Below are 13635 nucleotides of genomic sequence, written 5' to 3'. Positions count from 1 at the left end.
GTCATACGCCACAATGGGTTACATTCTTTTCTATTCAAATGTATGTAAGTGGTCCTTCTTTTCTATATGTGTGATTACACCTCTGTCTTCCAAACTACAATATGGAAAGTCAGTGGGGCAATAGCTGAGTGTGTATGTGGACAACTGTGCTCTGTTTGGGAGCAAAAAGAGAAAATGTACCCAGCATTCCCTGATTCTATAGCTGTCATTTGATAGTTTGACATTTCAATTTTGCCCCTCCTCCCCACCCCCCAATCTCTAGTCTCGCCTCTTCCTCTCTTCTTGAACCTTTCTCTCTCCCTCTTATTCTCCGTCTGGAAGAGCAATCCCAGAGCCATCAATCACCACATTTTGTTACATTGCTAAGGGTGGGATTGAGTTTGACGCCCCGATTTGCTCGCTGAGAGATGTTCTTTGTACACGAATCAGAACTGTCTGTCCTGCTGCCACAGTACGGAGTAGTACACTACAACACAGGTCTCCTAATCTCACTCACTGTCTGTCTACTGCTCTCTCTCTCTCTCTCTCTCTCTCTCTCCATCTGTGGCCCAATCTTGTTCTGTCTGCCTTTCCTTACTCGTGTCTGCTTTTATTAATCACTGTCTCTCTCCCTCTGACACCCACTCCACTTATTTCTCTCTTTCTCACTGACACGCTCTCATTCACTCCTTGTGCTCTTTTTACACTAACTTATCTTAGTTGAATGCTAATACAGTAGAACACAGCAGGGATGTGTGTGTGTATAAACACCCATCATGAGTGACCTAATCACATGCAAATTGCACTAAGTACAGGTCCGAATAATTCCGATCCATCCTGAATCTGTCCTCAGATTTGATCACATTCAGAGGGGGTCTGATGATGCATGTGACCACATTAATTACGCAATCCGTCATAAAGGTGGATTAGAGATTGCCTCTGACCTGATGTATTTTTTAAGGTATTATTTCACTTGTCAGTACCCGAACGATCATTTATTTGTGTCCACCACCAAAATATTCAGTCCGATCGTGTAATTTGACAGGTGCTTGAACAATTCAATATATTAAAGGGTAGACGGACAGGGAATGGTGCTTGATATGCTAATGACTAGCTGCCAGCTAAAGCTGTTGTCATCTGTGATGCAATAGGTCAACTGGTAAACGCCAAATACTAAGTTGAAAGGGGGCATCTTGCCACCTAGTATAGCGGAGGTGGACACGCTTCACTTCAATGAATCATTCATAATGGGTCAAGGACAGTCGGCCATTTAAACAGCATAGTCATAGATGGTTTCCCTCACTGAAATGTTTGAGGAATTGTGCTGTTGTTGGGGAAGCGTCTGATTCAGACATCTTCTATAGTCTTCAACAGTGAATGGGAAACTCCAGATGTTTTGCTGAGATTAATGTTCAAAAACAACTAAAGCGTTTTCTTTACTTATTTTCTCTGGACATAGTGAATAATCAAAAACTTTTGGATAAAATTACTTTTGTGGAAATACATGTGGACTCTCCAGCAAACCCCCCTAATCCAGAATAGTTTCAGGTAATTAAAACTTACTTTAAATATGAACTTCATGTAATTTCACAGCTATTTTTTTTATTATTACTTTTTAAATGTGTTGCTGCAGGTTCTATCCCCGCTGTCGGACTCTATCCTGGCAGAGAAGACCGTGACTGTATTGGATGACAAGGTAAAACTGCGTGGCAATTTACTTTAATTATTTGAGCTACTATTTGAGGGCCATTTTAATGGCATGCAGTATGGTTGCTCTGAACATCCATCCTGCACATCACTGGTCGTACATATGCTGCTAAATACACAATGTGGCTCACCGAGCAGGTAAACCCATTTGGGTAGTCCCTCTGCACACTGAGCCACATTATCATGTTATTAAAAGCATAAGAAACATCATTAAAAAATGCATTATTTGTATATTTACTGCACTAAAATGTAAATGTTTATCACATAACAGTAAAATATTATATTTCTGTAGGTGACCATTACAGACATGGGAGTCCAGCTGGTTTCTTCTCTGTCCCTCAGTATGACAGCGAGTCCTGGAAACTACCAGGCTATTCAGCTAACAACCACAGCTATTGACCTGCTACACACACCTAAACAGGTAAGACATATTACAGATGTACTTACACACACTCACAGGTTCTCAGCTATCCACAACCTAAACAATGCATTATCCAATAACCAGTTAATGCCTGCCCTGAACCAAACTACAATTCAAATCATAGCCCTAAATTCAACCAGTTTCTCAGAAATCAGGTTATGCCTCATTCGGACCAGGTTTTGGTTTCTGTAAGGACTAGATCAATCAGTGTTTGCATGTTAAAAGTCTGATTTTAGTCAGACTAAGACAATAATTTGGTCATGTGTGTGGGAACGTACACACATGTTAAAAGCAACATATGGATGTCGGCCTACCACATACATGACACATGAACTGTGTAATCAGATCTTTAGGCACCCAGCCGACACAATGACACCGCTGATATTAGCCAGCTCCGGCAAATTATACCGCTGCGGCATCTTTATTTAGACAACACAGCAACCACAAGAGCCATGCTTGATCTAATTTGTATCACATCAGGGTTGTAATGTAATGAAGTACAAATACTGTACTTTATTTATACAAGACTTATACAGACCTGATACAGTTGTTGTGTATCTGCTGCTGGTCTCTCTCTCTCTCTCTCTCTTCTGCCTCTACCTCATCTCCCTCTTGTCCTTTCTCTCCCCCCATTTTCTGTCCCCCACCTCTCCACCGGTCGAGGCAGATGACCGCACATCTCTGAGCCTGGTTCTGTCGAACTGTTGGGGTTCTCTGCTCTCTTTGATGTTGTCTATGTACAGTGCCTTGAGATAATGTATGTTATGATTTGGCGCTATACAAATAAAATTGAATTGAATTGAACTGAACTGATTAACATGTACAGCAGGTACGACACATACAGAATCACAGCACAAGCCATCTCACTGTCCATCTCGCTGTTCGCTGTTTGTTTTCCTGTGGCGAAAAGGTCAACAGGAAACCGATTCAATACACTAGCATATAAGGAGATACAGCGCCATCTACAGAGGCGGAGTCAGACATACACGACGAATAAATAGTTTTTCCTCTTCCGCATGTATACTCGACCTTGAAAAGTTGTCTGGTTGCCCATCTTAGTCAGACTACGGCCTTAGCTCGATTAAACTGTGCATGGAAATGTAGTGTAGTGTGATGAGTGTTTATGCCAGAAAAAGGTCCACACACACACAAAGTCAAAATAAGATATCATGTCGTCTGGATGTTGTAATTATCCAATTTTCAGAATGTAGGTTTCACAAGCAGATACAACACAAACACCTCTGTCTCTTGAGGGAGCACACACACACACACACACACACAGTGATGGACAGCATCTTAATCTGTTCCCACCTCTTCCCTGAGAGCCCCTCGGTTGTAATTATAGATTTTAAACAGTCATTTTGTGCTGCGGACATCATATTGCTCTTATCTCTTCCGTGATCACTTTCTAATTAGGAGTGTGTAACTTTCACACTTCTTAACTACAGCCACGACCACCTTAAGGTCTTTTGCAAATGACAGTCAAGGCCGGTAATTTGCTCCAACAGGAGTTTTGGTTTTAAACTACATTTTAATACCCTGTACATTTTGTAGAATTATCATCATATTTATTTATCATATTTGTAGTAACTGAGCACAAATGTGTTTGTTTTAAAAATTGTTAATGTTTTAATATGTGTATATTTCTCCCATTTTTACAAATGTCTTGCCTACAATTCTGTTTATTTGTTTTTAGGTTTCATTTCTGTGCTGTTGTTTGAATTATATTTAATATTTCAATGTCATTCGACTCTTAGTCTTCACATGACGACAAGGGTTATTTTATCACAATGTTTGAAGCAATGTCTCCACTTCCCCCACCTTGTACTTCCTGTTAAGTTTAAACAGTACACTAATTTAAATAACTGAGGGCTAATTGTCCAATAAACAGCTCACCATGAAAAGGATGATGTTATATTGCTTTTACATTGAAACATCAACTCTCTTTTCTTCCTCCTGCTTTTATCCACATCTCTTACATTATGTGTAGAGAAACTATACAACTATGGACAATGAAATTAAGGAGGTCAACCAAATAGTATAAAAAAGAATGGAAAAAATAGTGTAGCCTGGAAGGGAAATTTAATGTGAAAATAAAGTGGTGTCTATAACTTGTGAGCTCAATTACCAATGTAGGGAGTTCTATTTTTGTTTTTTAATGTTTTTGTTTTTTCATTTCACTATGTTATACTGACAAAGTATTTCTTGAGTCATAACAGGAAGAAAGCAATAGGGTTTTATAAAAGGAAATAGTGAGACAGGATCACATAAAGAAAAGCAGAGAGCGAGAGAAAATGCATTCACTGCCAAACTTGTATTATTTATAGAAGAGCTGCAGCTAGAAAAGACAAAATAAAATTAATACTTCCTCTCTGTTTTCATTCTTATTGTGCTGGTAGATATAGACAATGAGGCAATAGAGTCAAAAAGAGGTTTCTCTTGCTGCAAGAGTAACAACATGCTGTTTATTTCCATTGTGTCGGAGAAACAATCCAACTGTTCGACAAAACCTTGGTCAAGCTTCCGATGAGAATATCCTTTTGCCATATTATTGTCAGTGACACAACACGACCTACTTTGACTCAGTGATCAATGGTCAGTGTTTTGACGTTTTTTTGTTTTGCCTTTCTTTCTCGTCTTGGTTTTGTTCAGGAAGCTGCGGTGAGCGCATGGATCCAGTACAGTGATGGTTCAGTAACGCCACTTGACATCTATGATCCTAAGGACTTCCTCCTCTCTGCGGTTTCACTGGACGAGGGCGTCATCTCCATAACCAATCAGGTACATGCGACCTCCTCCTTAGCTCTCAGTAACATACTTCGGTGTAGTCATGTCCTTCTTCCTTTAGCTGGACTAATATGTCCTGCGTTTATACTTCCCAGGCATTGTCATGTTAATAAAATACTGGCTGACACAAATCTAAATACAAATATGTTTCTTTGTCTGAATCAGATGCTTCAAATTAATCCTTTGTTATCCCTGTTCATTAGGAACAGCACTGGCCAATTGTGGTCGCAGAGGGCAATGGACAAGGGCCACTTGTTCGTGTAGAAATGGTCATCTCTGAGACTTGTCAGAAGTCCAAAAGGAAGAGCGTTCTGGCGTCTGGAGTTGGCAACGTGCTGGTGAAGTTTGGAACAAAGAGCAAGGAAAGGGGCGAAATGGAAAGAGGACAGGAGGAAGGAGGAGAGATGGACAACAGCACCGTTGAGCACCGGACAAAGGATGGAAGAGAGTGGAAGTCTAACAGTGCAGCAGTGGATCGAGAGGAAGGAGCCATGAGGAAGGTGAGTGGGGAACACTGAATTATGAGAAAGGAATATTTTTGGGTTGCATCATGGGCAAAAGCTTTGGCCAACACTGCACTCATATACGTTAATTTCCGGTCACCAGGTGAGCACAACAACCAAGAGCACAGTAATCCATCGTGCTGCAGGTGGTAAAGCGGCCAGTGGAGGCAGCAGCAGTAGCCGAGGCAGTGGTCCGAGCCAAGCAGGAGACTACGGCAGTGTCCCAGCACAGGTGGAAGTGCCAGGGACTGGGGGCAGTGAGTTAACCCACACCACCAGAGGCCTGTCGGACCTGGAGATTGGGATGTATGCCCTTCTGGGAGTGTTCTGTCTGGCAATACTGGTTTTCCTCATCAACTGTGTCAGCTTTGCTTTCAGGTAAAACAATAGTTGTTTTCCATTATTTGAGATGATTGAATGACCTCATAGTTAAATGGGCAGCGTGTAAATATTATTGATTTTTTGTTGATGATTTTGCCTCTGTTTGGTCTTCATGACCAGAAGTGATGTTACGTGTTTTAATGTTATGTCTTTCATCTGAATATAGGCTCTGTCAAGCAATACTATCAGACCTGAGTGAGAAAGAATTTGTGTGCATGAAGTGCTAGTGCTGGGGCAGGAAGGGCAAGAAGTGTTCATGCCATCAGACACTGCTGAATCAAGGGTTTTTTTGAGCAGTAGAATTCACTTTTTTGTGTTTTCAGTCATACGCTAACCCGTTTGCAGCCATTTGCAGTGTGAGAATGTTACTAGGCTACACAAGATCTCAACCGTATGAGTCGTGTGGAGCTGATTAATCAGCATTTTGTGAAATAATCTGACAATTGTTTGAATGTTTATCAAAATGAAAGCACAACAGTTTTAAACTTTACACTTGTGTGACCTTGTAAGGCCTTTATACCAATAACCTTGACGTTGTATTAATAGTCTACTTCTTGTCCAACCAACGTTGTTTCCTTGGTGATTATTTGATTTGATGTAATATTACTTTTTTTTTTTTACTTTTTGCCCAAATGTATATATTGCATGTGCCATCTGGCTAAAGGAAACATACCTCCACTTAAGAGTACACTATGTTCTGTGTTATATACTGTATACTGTGGTCAGAAAGCATTTTCCAACAGGAAACTGAGGTTTGTGTTATAAATATTGAATAAGCATAGCCTGAACTTGTTTCAAATTGTTTGTTTAATATTCATTATTTTCCCTGATTTGCAGATATCGGCACAAGCAAGTACCTGTTCTGGAAACAGGAGGTAACATGAACCATGCCCATGATTGGGTGTGGCTTGGCAATGAAGCTGACCTCTTATCTGACCACACTGATCAATGCCAGGGTGGGATACCAGATGAGTGCACCACCATCATCGACCGAAATGAAGGAGCATATGAGGAGAACAAGTACCTGCTGAACGGGGCTGGCAACACCCTGATGATGGGTGTGGGCACAGGCATGGGCACACTTAGTGGGAGTAGTAGTACAGGTGGACACCGTGGCATAGCCCATGGACAAACCTTACCCAGATCTGTCCCAGAACCACATCAGTGCCTAATCACTACCGGTGGCAAAGATGCCACATGCCACACAGAGCATCTCAATAATTCCCCCAGATCCACGGCTGCAGCTGCCAAACGCAAACGCGTCAAGTTCACATCTTTTGCCACTGTCCTGCCCAATGATAATTCAGGTGGGGGTGGAGCATACACCAACTCCTCAGTCCTGATGACCAATGGGAGCGAGGATGACATCAAGTGGGTGTGCCAGGATATGGACCTGGGTCAGTCTGAAATCAGATCCTACATGGAGAGGATACAAGACAATCTGTGACGGTAATGGAGGGGCAGAGAATAAAGGCAGGCATGGGGGAGGCAGATGGACAATTAGTACAATTCACCTGTAATGCCTTTGCAGTGGATGAAGGGAGGAAGTATGGCAGGGATATGAGCCGAATGACAGGAAGTGTGGTTAGTATTATCAAATAGATGCTTAAATTTGACTCCCGTAAGAACATGAAAAGCTTTAAGTCCTCAGTAGGTTACTCTGAAATCAATGGTAGCGAACAATAAATAACCATGACTTCATTTTGTATTATTTATTGTGAGAATGTTAGTGTAAAATCAATAATTATACCATTACTGGTGATGGATGTTTATTTCACAGTACCAGAAAACCATTGTGCTACATTAAATTCAGGATATATTGCTGGATTAACATTATTAAGCCACTCTATATGTGGTGAATACATACAAAATTACTCATACGGTATATTGCCAAGACTGTGGTTGTTGACTGAGAGATCTAGTTTAATTTTCCAGTATAATGAATGACTAAAGAACAGGTGCACAGCAAAGATAAAGACTGTTCTTTTTCTATTGTGTGACACGTTTCATTTTGACATTGCTCACAGGTAAATTATAATACATATTTATTTATTCCCAGTACTTTTTACATTTCACAGTCACCAGTGCAGTTTTGCCATTCAGCACTTTATTCAGGCAATTTCCTCAAATGGGACGTGCCAAGAGTTGGAAAAAGGAAAAGTCACACATAAGACTGTTTCTCCCTTGGATCCACGACAGAGGCATTTAATCTTGCACAATTACAAACAGGAAAGGACATTAGCCATATTTGAGGCTTTCTTACTGTGTTCAGAAACTGGTCCTGTCGTCTCCCCCCTCCTCCCCCGGCCCTTCTCTGTGTATGTGACTGGACATCAGCAGGGACAGAGTGGATGAAAGGACACAGTGAAATACTGTGAAACTCTTGTCTATAAACGAAACAGATTGAGGTGTCTCCTGTCAAATAAAAGAGGAGGTTGCTCGGAGTTCTAATGTGACACTGAATACTGAGGATTATTTAAAATACAAACATGTAGGCTCCGGAACAGACTGTGTTGTACCTGGAGCAAACAGGATACTCTCAATGACATTAAAATACAAATGAAAATGGAGAGACTCTCATGAATAACTGATAGATATGGGGTCATGAAAAAGTGTTTGTTATTTCTGAACTTATTTCATATATATATAATGTTTTCCCTTTTGTTTGTTCTTTTTGATAAATAGAATGTTTTTATTATGTTTCCTACTTTGGAAAGTTATTATTCATTTTATTATTATTATTGTTAAGATTTTAAGGAGACATGGTTATTTTCTTTCTTTCTCTCTTTCTTTTTTAGAGCTATATTTATTTAAATTAACATTTGAGAGGGTGAGGAAGAAAAGGAAGGGCAAGTATGAGAGGGAATATTGCTGCTGGTGAATGATAGCACATACTTTCATGGTGCATTCACACCGAAAAGAAGGCAATTTTTTTGCATCTCATTACTACCACGTATGTGGTCGATATGTCATTTGTATTTATTTTCATTACTCACACAAGTAACACAAGTTAACACAACTGGTGACCACTCGCCTGACGCTCATTCTAAAGCAAAGTATGTTCATAGTAGCACGCGACCAACAGCTTAGAGTGAGTGAAAGACACATAAGTGGTACAGTTCGGTTTGGTACAGTACGGTACGGAGAGGATTGCATTTTCCACTGACAACAGTACTTTTACTTGGTGGGCGGGGTGTGCACCGTGATCGATGTCCATGTCAGCGAAATATGTCGCTTGAAGTCGTAGCGGTGCGCAGACAATGAACGACGACATTGAACGCAACACGGCAGACATAATAATAACACGTGCAACAACGGAGGACATCCAGCAGTTGATTGCTCCTGCTCGGTTTGTGGCTGTTTGTCTCAACAAGACGTCAAGCTTTGTATGAGTATAGACTGCGGACGCTGAAGGAACACCAGCAACGGAGTGAAGCTTTTTTGTCGCCCAATCAGCTGACTGTCGTGGGTCTAGGTCCAGCCGTACTGTACCATTACTCCAGTACCACAAGGGAAGGGTACCACATAATGGTTGGGGCCGGCTATTTTAGTACTTTTTAAATGGGAAAAAAAAAGTACTGTACCGTACCGAACCGCTCCACTCATTTATATTAGAACTTACTGGGTAGTACAACTTTCCCGCTCATTTTCTGCCACACCCTCTTTGTCTTTGCCCAGTCTTGCTTGCTTTGGGATGTTGGAAGAATCTCAAAACTGATTAGCTCTTGTACCATCAAGTCATGAATTTCAATATTTCACCTGCAGCAGCTGAAGGGAATGATGCAAAAATTGCGTTTTTGCATCACAAGGTTTCATGTCGCCTGGTGCGACTGATGTGAAATTTGCTTCAACTCGTGTCTTTGCATTGCCTTTGTTCTTAATTTCATCGTGCGATAACAGTGACAAGCTCGGCGTGAACGCACCTTAAGAGAGTGAGTGAGAGAGGAGGAGGAGATGGAACATGCAGAGGTTGCCTCACCTTCATTAAGCTCAGGTGACGAGTCATAAAAATAAATAAAAAAAAATAATAATAATGGAGAAGTGTAAGATTGTCAAGACTGCAATATTTAATTATAATTGTGTTGCTGTTTCAGAGTACTCTGTATGTTGTAAATAAGAAAACATGCTTCAAAGTGCTTGTGAATAAGATGCAGGTCACTAGCCACCAACATAATATTTTGTACATTTTACGGTGCAAATGGTACACAATACTATCAACCACCACAACGTGAAAGTGATAATTATTGTTTTTTTATTGGTTCCTTTTGTAAAGCTGTACCGGTCTTTGTTTCAAGTATTGATTGAGTTCTTGTCTTTGTACAGGGTAGGAATCAGTTTACCTCCAATTAAGATGTAAAAATGGAGGCAATCCATCTAGTATCACACTCAAAAGTGCTTGAGTATGGCAAGTCTGAGGAATCAATTTCAGAGAGAAAAACAAATCAAATGTATTTATTTGAGTGGGTGAGTCGGCTGGAAAACAAAGGCAGAGAACCTGGATTACTGCCCAAAACTAAGCATCTCTATTTTTTAGGCATTTTTTTCTTCAACAACAAGCATAGTAATCGTGCACACTGAAATCACAGCCCAAATGATTGGGTCTGAAACAAAATGAAGAGGATTAAAAGGAACAATTACGTGGACTAATGGACAAAAGATCTGAGCTGACTCGAAATGGGGGAAACAAAATGGGCTGCACAGCCTCCACCAAAGCAATAGATATTTTTTGACTACTCATGGCAACTGTACTGTGTGTTTTTGGATACATGCACATTGCTGTACATGGTAGCAACAAGACCGTAAAGGGGGCGGGGGGCGGGGGTACAAGGTGAAAAGCAGTTTGAGGTAATAGTGTAGCAATGTTCTCAGATCTCAGACCTTGTTGACATGTTAGAACTGTGAGTTTGATCATCATTTACAGGCTGTGACACCTATTCTACCTGTTGTTTCTAAAACAAACAAAAAAATACCTGGAAAGTTGTAGATAATCTTTCGGAGGTTCTTTCGATTTTTTAGTCTGGCTAACGTCAGACTGTATTCCAATGCATCGGAGATGACGGAAATGCTTCTGTAAGCAATGGGATAGAAGTGTGTTGTAGTTTTCTAGGAGCGATCTAATAATGGTGTCTAATCACTATAGTCTAGCCTGGCTAATGTCAGACCCCAGCTCACCCAGACGAAGCAATAGCCAAAATCAAAAGAGCGGATCTTTGGTGGCCGCCCTGGTGGATGCATACAAAGGCTGCCAGATATTGCTTCTCTGTCGTCATTGCATTAAACCCACTTTGAGCACGCATTTGTGATTGGTTCCCTTTTTAGGAGAGTTGGCCAAAACAACTTCCTTGCCAGAGCAAAATCAAATCGCTGGCAGACTCGACTGGGTTCAGATTGGATTTTAGTTCTCTTAATTGAAAGACAAATTTACTTGCATCATACAGTATATCTTTGTTGTGGAAGGGCTGCAACTTCCTGCATTGTTACTTCATTTAAAAGTTACCAATTGTCAAAGGATTACAGAAAACGCCAGAATAGTTTTTTTCTGCTACTGAAGACTAAAAGAGTTGTGAGACACACTGATCACTCAAGGTTTGTATCTTAATCCTTATTTTCCACATTCTGCTCAGAGGCTCCTTTGCAGCTATATGGAAACATTGATATGCAAATACCTCTCTGACAATCTGACCATTATAGAGTCAGGTTCATATTTATCTGGTCATGCAGTACGTTCACTTGAAACTTTTAATATTCAGGAAGGCGCTAAAAATGCAGGAAACATCATTTAACAGACATAAAAACGTAAAAATAATCTATACATGTGATATCTCAGTGTTTTTTGCAATGTATTACATTGATATGCATTTAACTCTCGTTTTGTTGTTATTAATTGCCAGGTTCTATATTCAACATGGAGCTGCCAAGGATCATTCAAACTTATTTTACTTTTGTAAAGCAGTTTGATATGCAGACTCTAGACAGAGCTGGACTATGCTCTGATTTGTTATATGTATTTGGAAGTCATATATACATATATATATATATATGTATGTATATATATATATATATATATATATATATATATATATATATATATATATATGTGTGTATATATATATATATATATATATATATATGTGTATATGTATATATATATATATATATATATATATATATATATATATATATATATGCTATGTATATATATGCTGCTATGTATATATATATATATATACATAGCAGCACACACACCTGACACAACTAGTTTATGTTGCTTCTAATGGTGGAAACACAAAAAGCATGTACAGCCAACGTGCAGCAGTACATCACCAAACAAGCGGTACAAATGGTTCCCACTGCAGTAGACACTTTGAACTGTATGGAAAAGAAATCAAATCACTAAAAAGAAAAGTGGTCACAACCAAAATCTTAACATCCTTTCAAAGGTGGTGAACTGGAGCAACAACAGGTAGAACAGGTGGTGGTCACAATCCCTGAATGTTTTTCTTTTTTGCTCTTGTCATTGTTTAAACATGGTTCTTGGAGGCCAATAAAGACTCATAACCAAAAGGTGACAGTCTGCTCCTTTGTCTTATAAAACTCGCTCACTGATACAATTATTTAAAAACAGTCAATGCTCAGATTACTTGGGGTTTTGATGTTAATCATAAAACACATAAAACGATACCATTGATACGTTAGAATCGAACAGAACTTAGATGTGTATGTACTGTATATGTATATGAGATATAACACGTTATGATTTAATATTGCATGACTATCCTTTACAAACCCCAACCCAAAGGCATATGAAAAGCTTGTTCCAAGACATTATATTTAGTAATGATAGACATCTTTAATTTGGAGAAATGATGACATAATGAAGAAGGTAGGAAGAGGTCTAGAATGTGAAGCCGCTGCAGAAGTCTCTCGTCTATGAGAAAATCCCCTTTCTTCTCGTTTGATTCGTATTTCAATCGACAGTTAGAGACTTTATGTTCTCAATTCATAGTTTCATGTGTTCAAAGACGTATGATGTTCATTTTGTAAATTTAGCGTGTTTGACAGCAGCGGTCATGCTTCGTGACCTTCCGGTCCTTGGTCACAGTATGTTGACGGGTGTTCGATCTGTCACCTATCTTTGTGCAGCTGTGTATGTGTGAAAATACTGAGTCACACCACTGCTTGTCCTGCAGCCATTGTTACACCACATCCACCATTCCTTTGTGGCGTCATGCTTTATTGTTTTGTGATTAATGTCTTTGACTTGGCCTTTAAACTAAAGCAATCGAGGACTATGGTTTTCTGGGTAAATTCAGCTACGCATTGATGGTTCCATTAAAAATTGAATAAGAACAAGATAATCGGGAAGACCAGAAAATCTATCCGTCTGTCTGTCTGTCCGTCCATGCAATCGAAACTTAATATCAAGAAAAAAAAAGGGATCATTGATTGACTGACTGTTTGAAGAGACTGTGGTTTCATGTCTTTTTACCAGCGGTAAGTCAACAACCTGCTTTTATCTCAAAGTAGAACAATTTTATTAAAATGGTTAGAAATGGAAGAAAAGGCTCTATATGACATTAGAAAATCCCACACAGGCACACAGCACTGATGCACCGTATCGTCTAATATGTGCTCCCTCTTTCTTTTTTGCATATTAATTATTAAAGCACACAATGCATCTACATCATGTAGTTGCACCCTGTTTGGATGTATTATTGCTTCCGAGGCACAAACGATGAGCCTTTGTTCAGTCAGCTGAACAGCGGACAGTCAGATATGTCTGGAGATGGCATCAGCGCTATCGAATTACACCCAGCGAGCACTTCATTAGAAACACCATACCACAGTAATACTGGG

General features: G+C 39.8%; 1 protein-coding gene across 1 annotated transcript in view; it reads left to right on the top strand.

The window, feature by feature from the left end:
- Positions 1 to 11363, top strand: part of si:dkey-215k6.1 (transmembrane protein 132D) — a 252999-nt gene extending 241636 nt beyond the window's left edge. The window contains exons 11-16 of the mRNA XM_044027111.1: positions 1613 to 1675; positions 1979 to 2107; positions 4760 to 4888; positions 5098 to 5394; positions 5501 to 5775; positions 6616 to 11363. Coding sequence (XP_043883046.1) covers positions 1613 to 1675; positions 1979 to 2107; positions 4760 to 4888; positions 5098 to 5394; positions 5501 to 5775; positions 6616 to 7225 — 1503 coding nt within the window. The 3' untranslated portion in view covers positions 7226 to 11363. The remainder of the gene's footprint in view (positions 1 to 1612; positions 1676 to 1978; positions 2108 to 4759; positions 4889 to 5097; positions 5395 to 5500; positions 5776 to 6615) is intronic.
- The last annotated feature ends 2272 nt before the right edge of the window (positions 11364 to 13635 follow it).

The sequence above is a fragment of the Solea senegalensis genome, linkage group LG5, assembly GCF_019176455.1.
Source record: "Solea senegalensis isolate Sse05_10M linkage group LG5, IFAPA_SoseM_1, whole genome shotgun sequence".
Lineage (NCBI taxonomy): Eukaryota > Metazoa > Chordata > Actinopteri > Pleuronectiformes > Soleidae > Solea > Solea senegalensis.
Note: the sequence above shows the minus strand (reverse complement) of the source record. Positions and strands in the feature narration are given on the sequence as shown.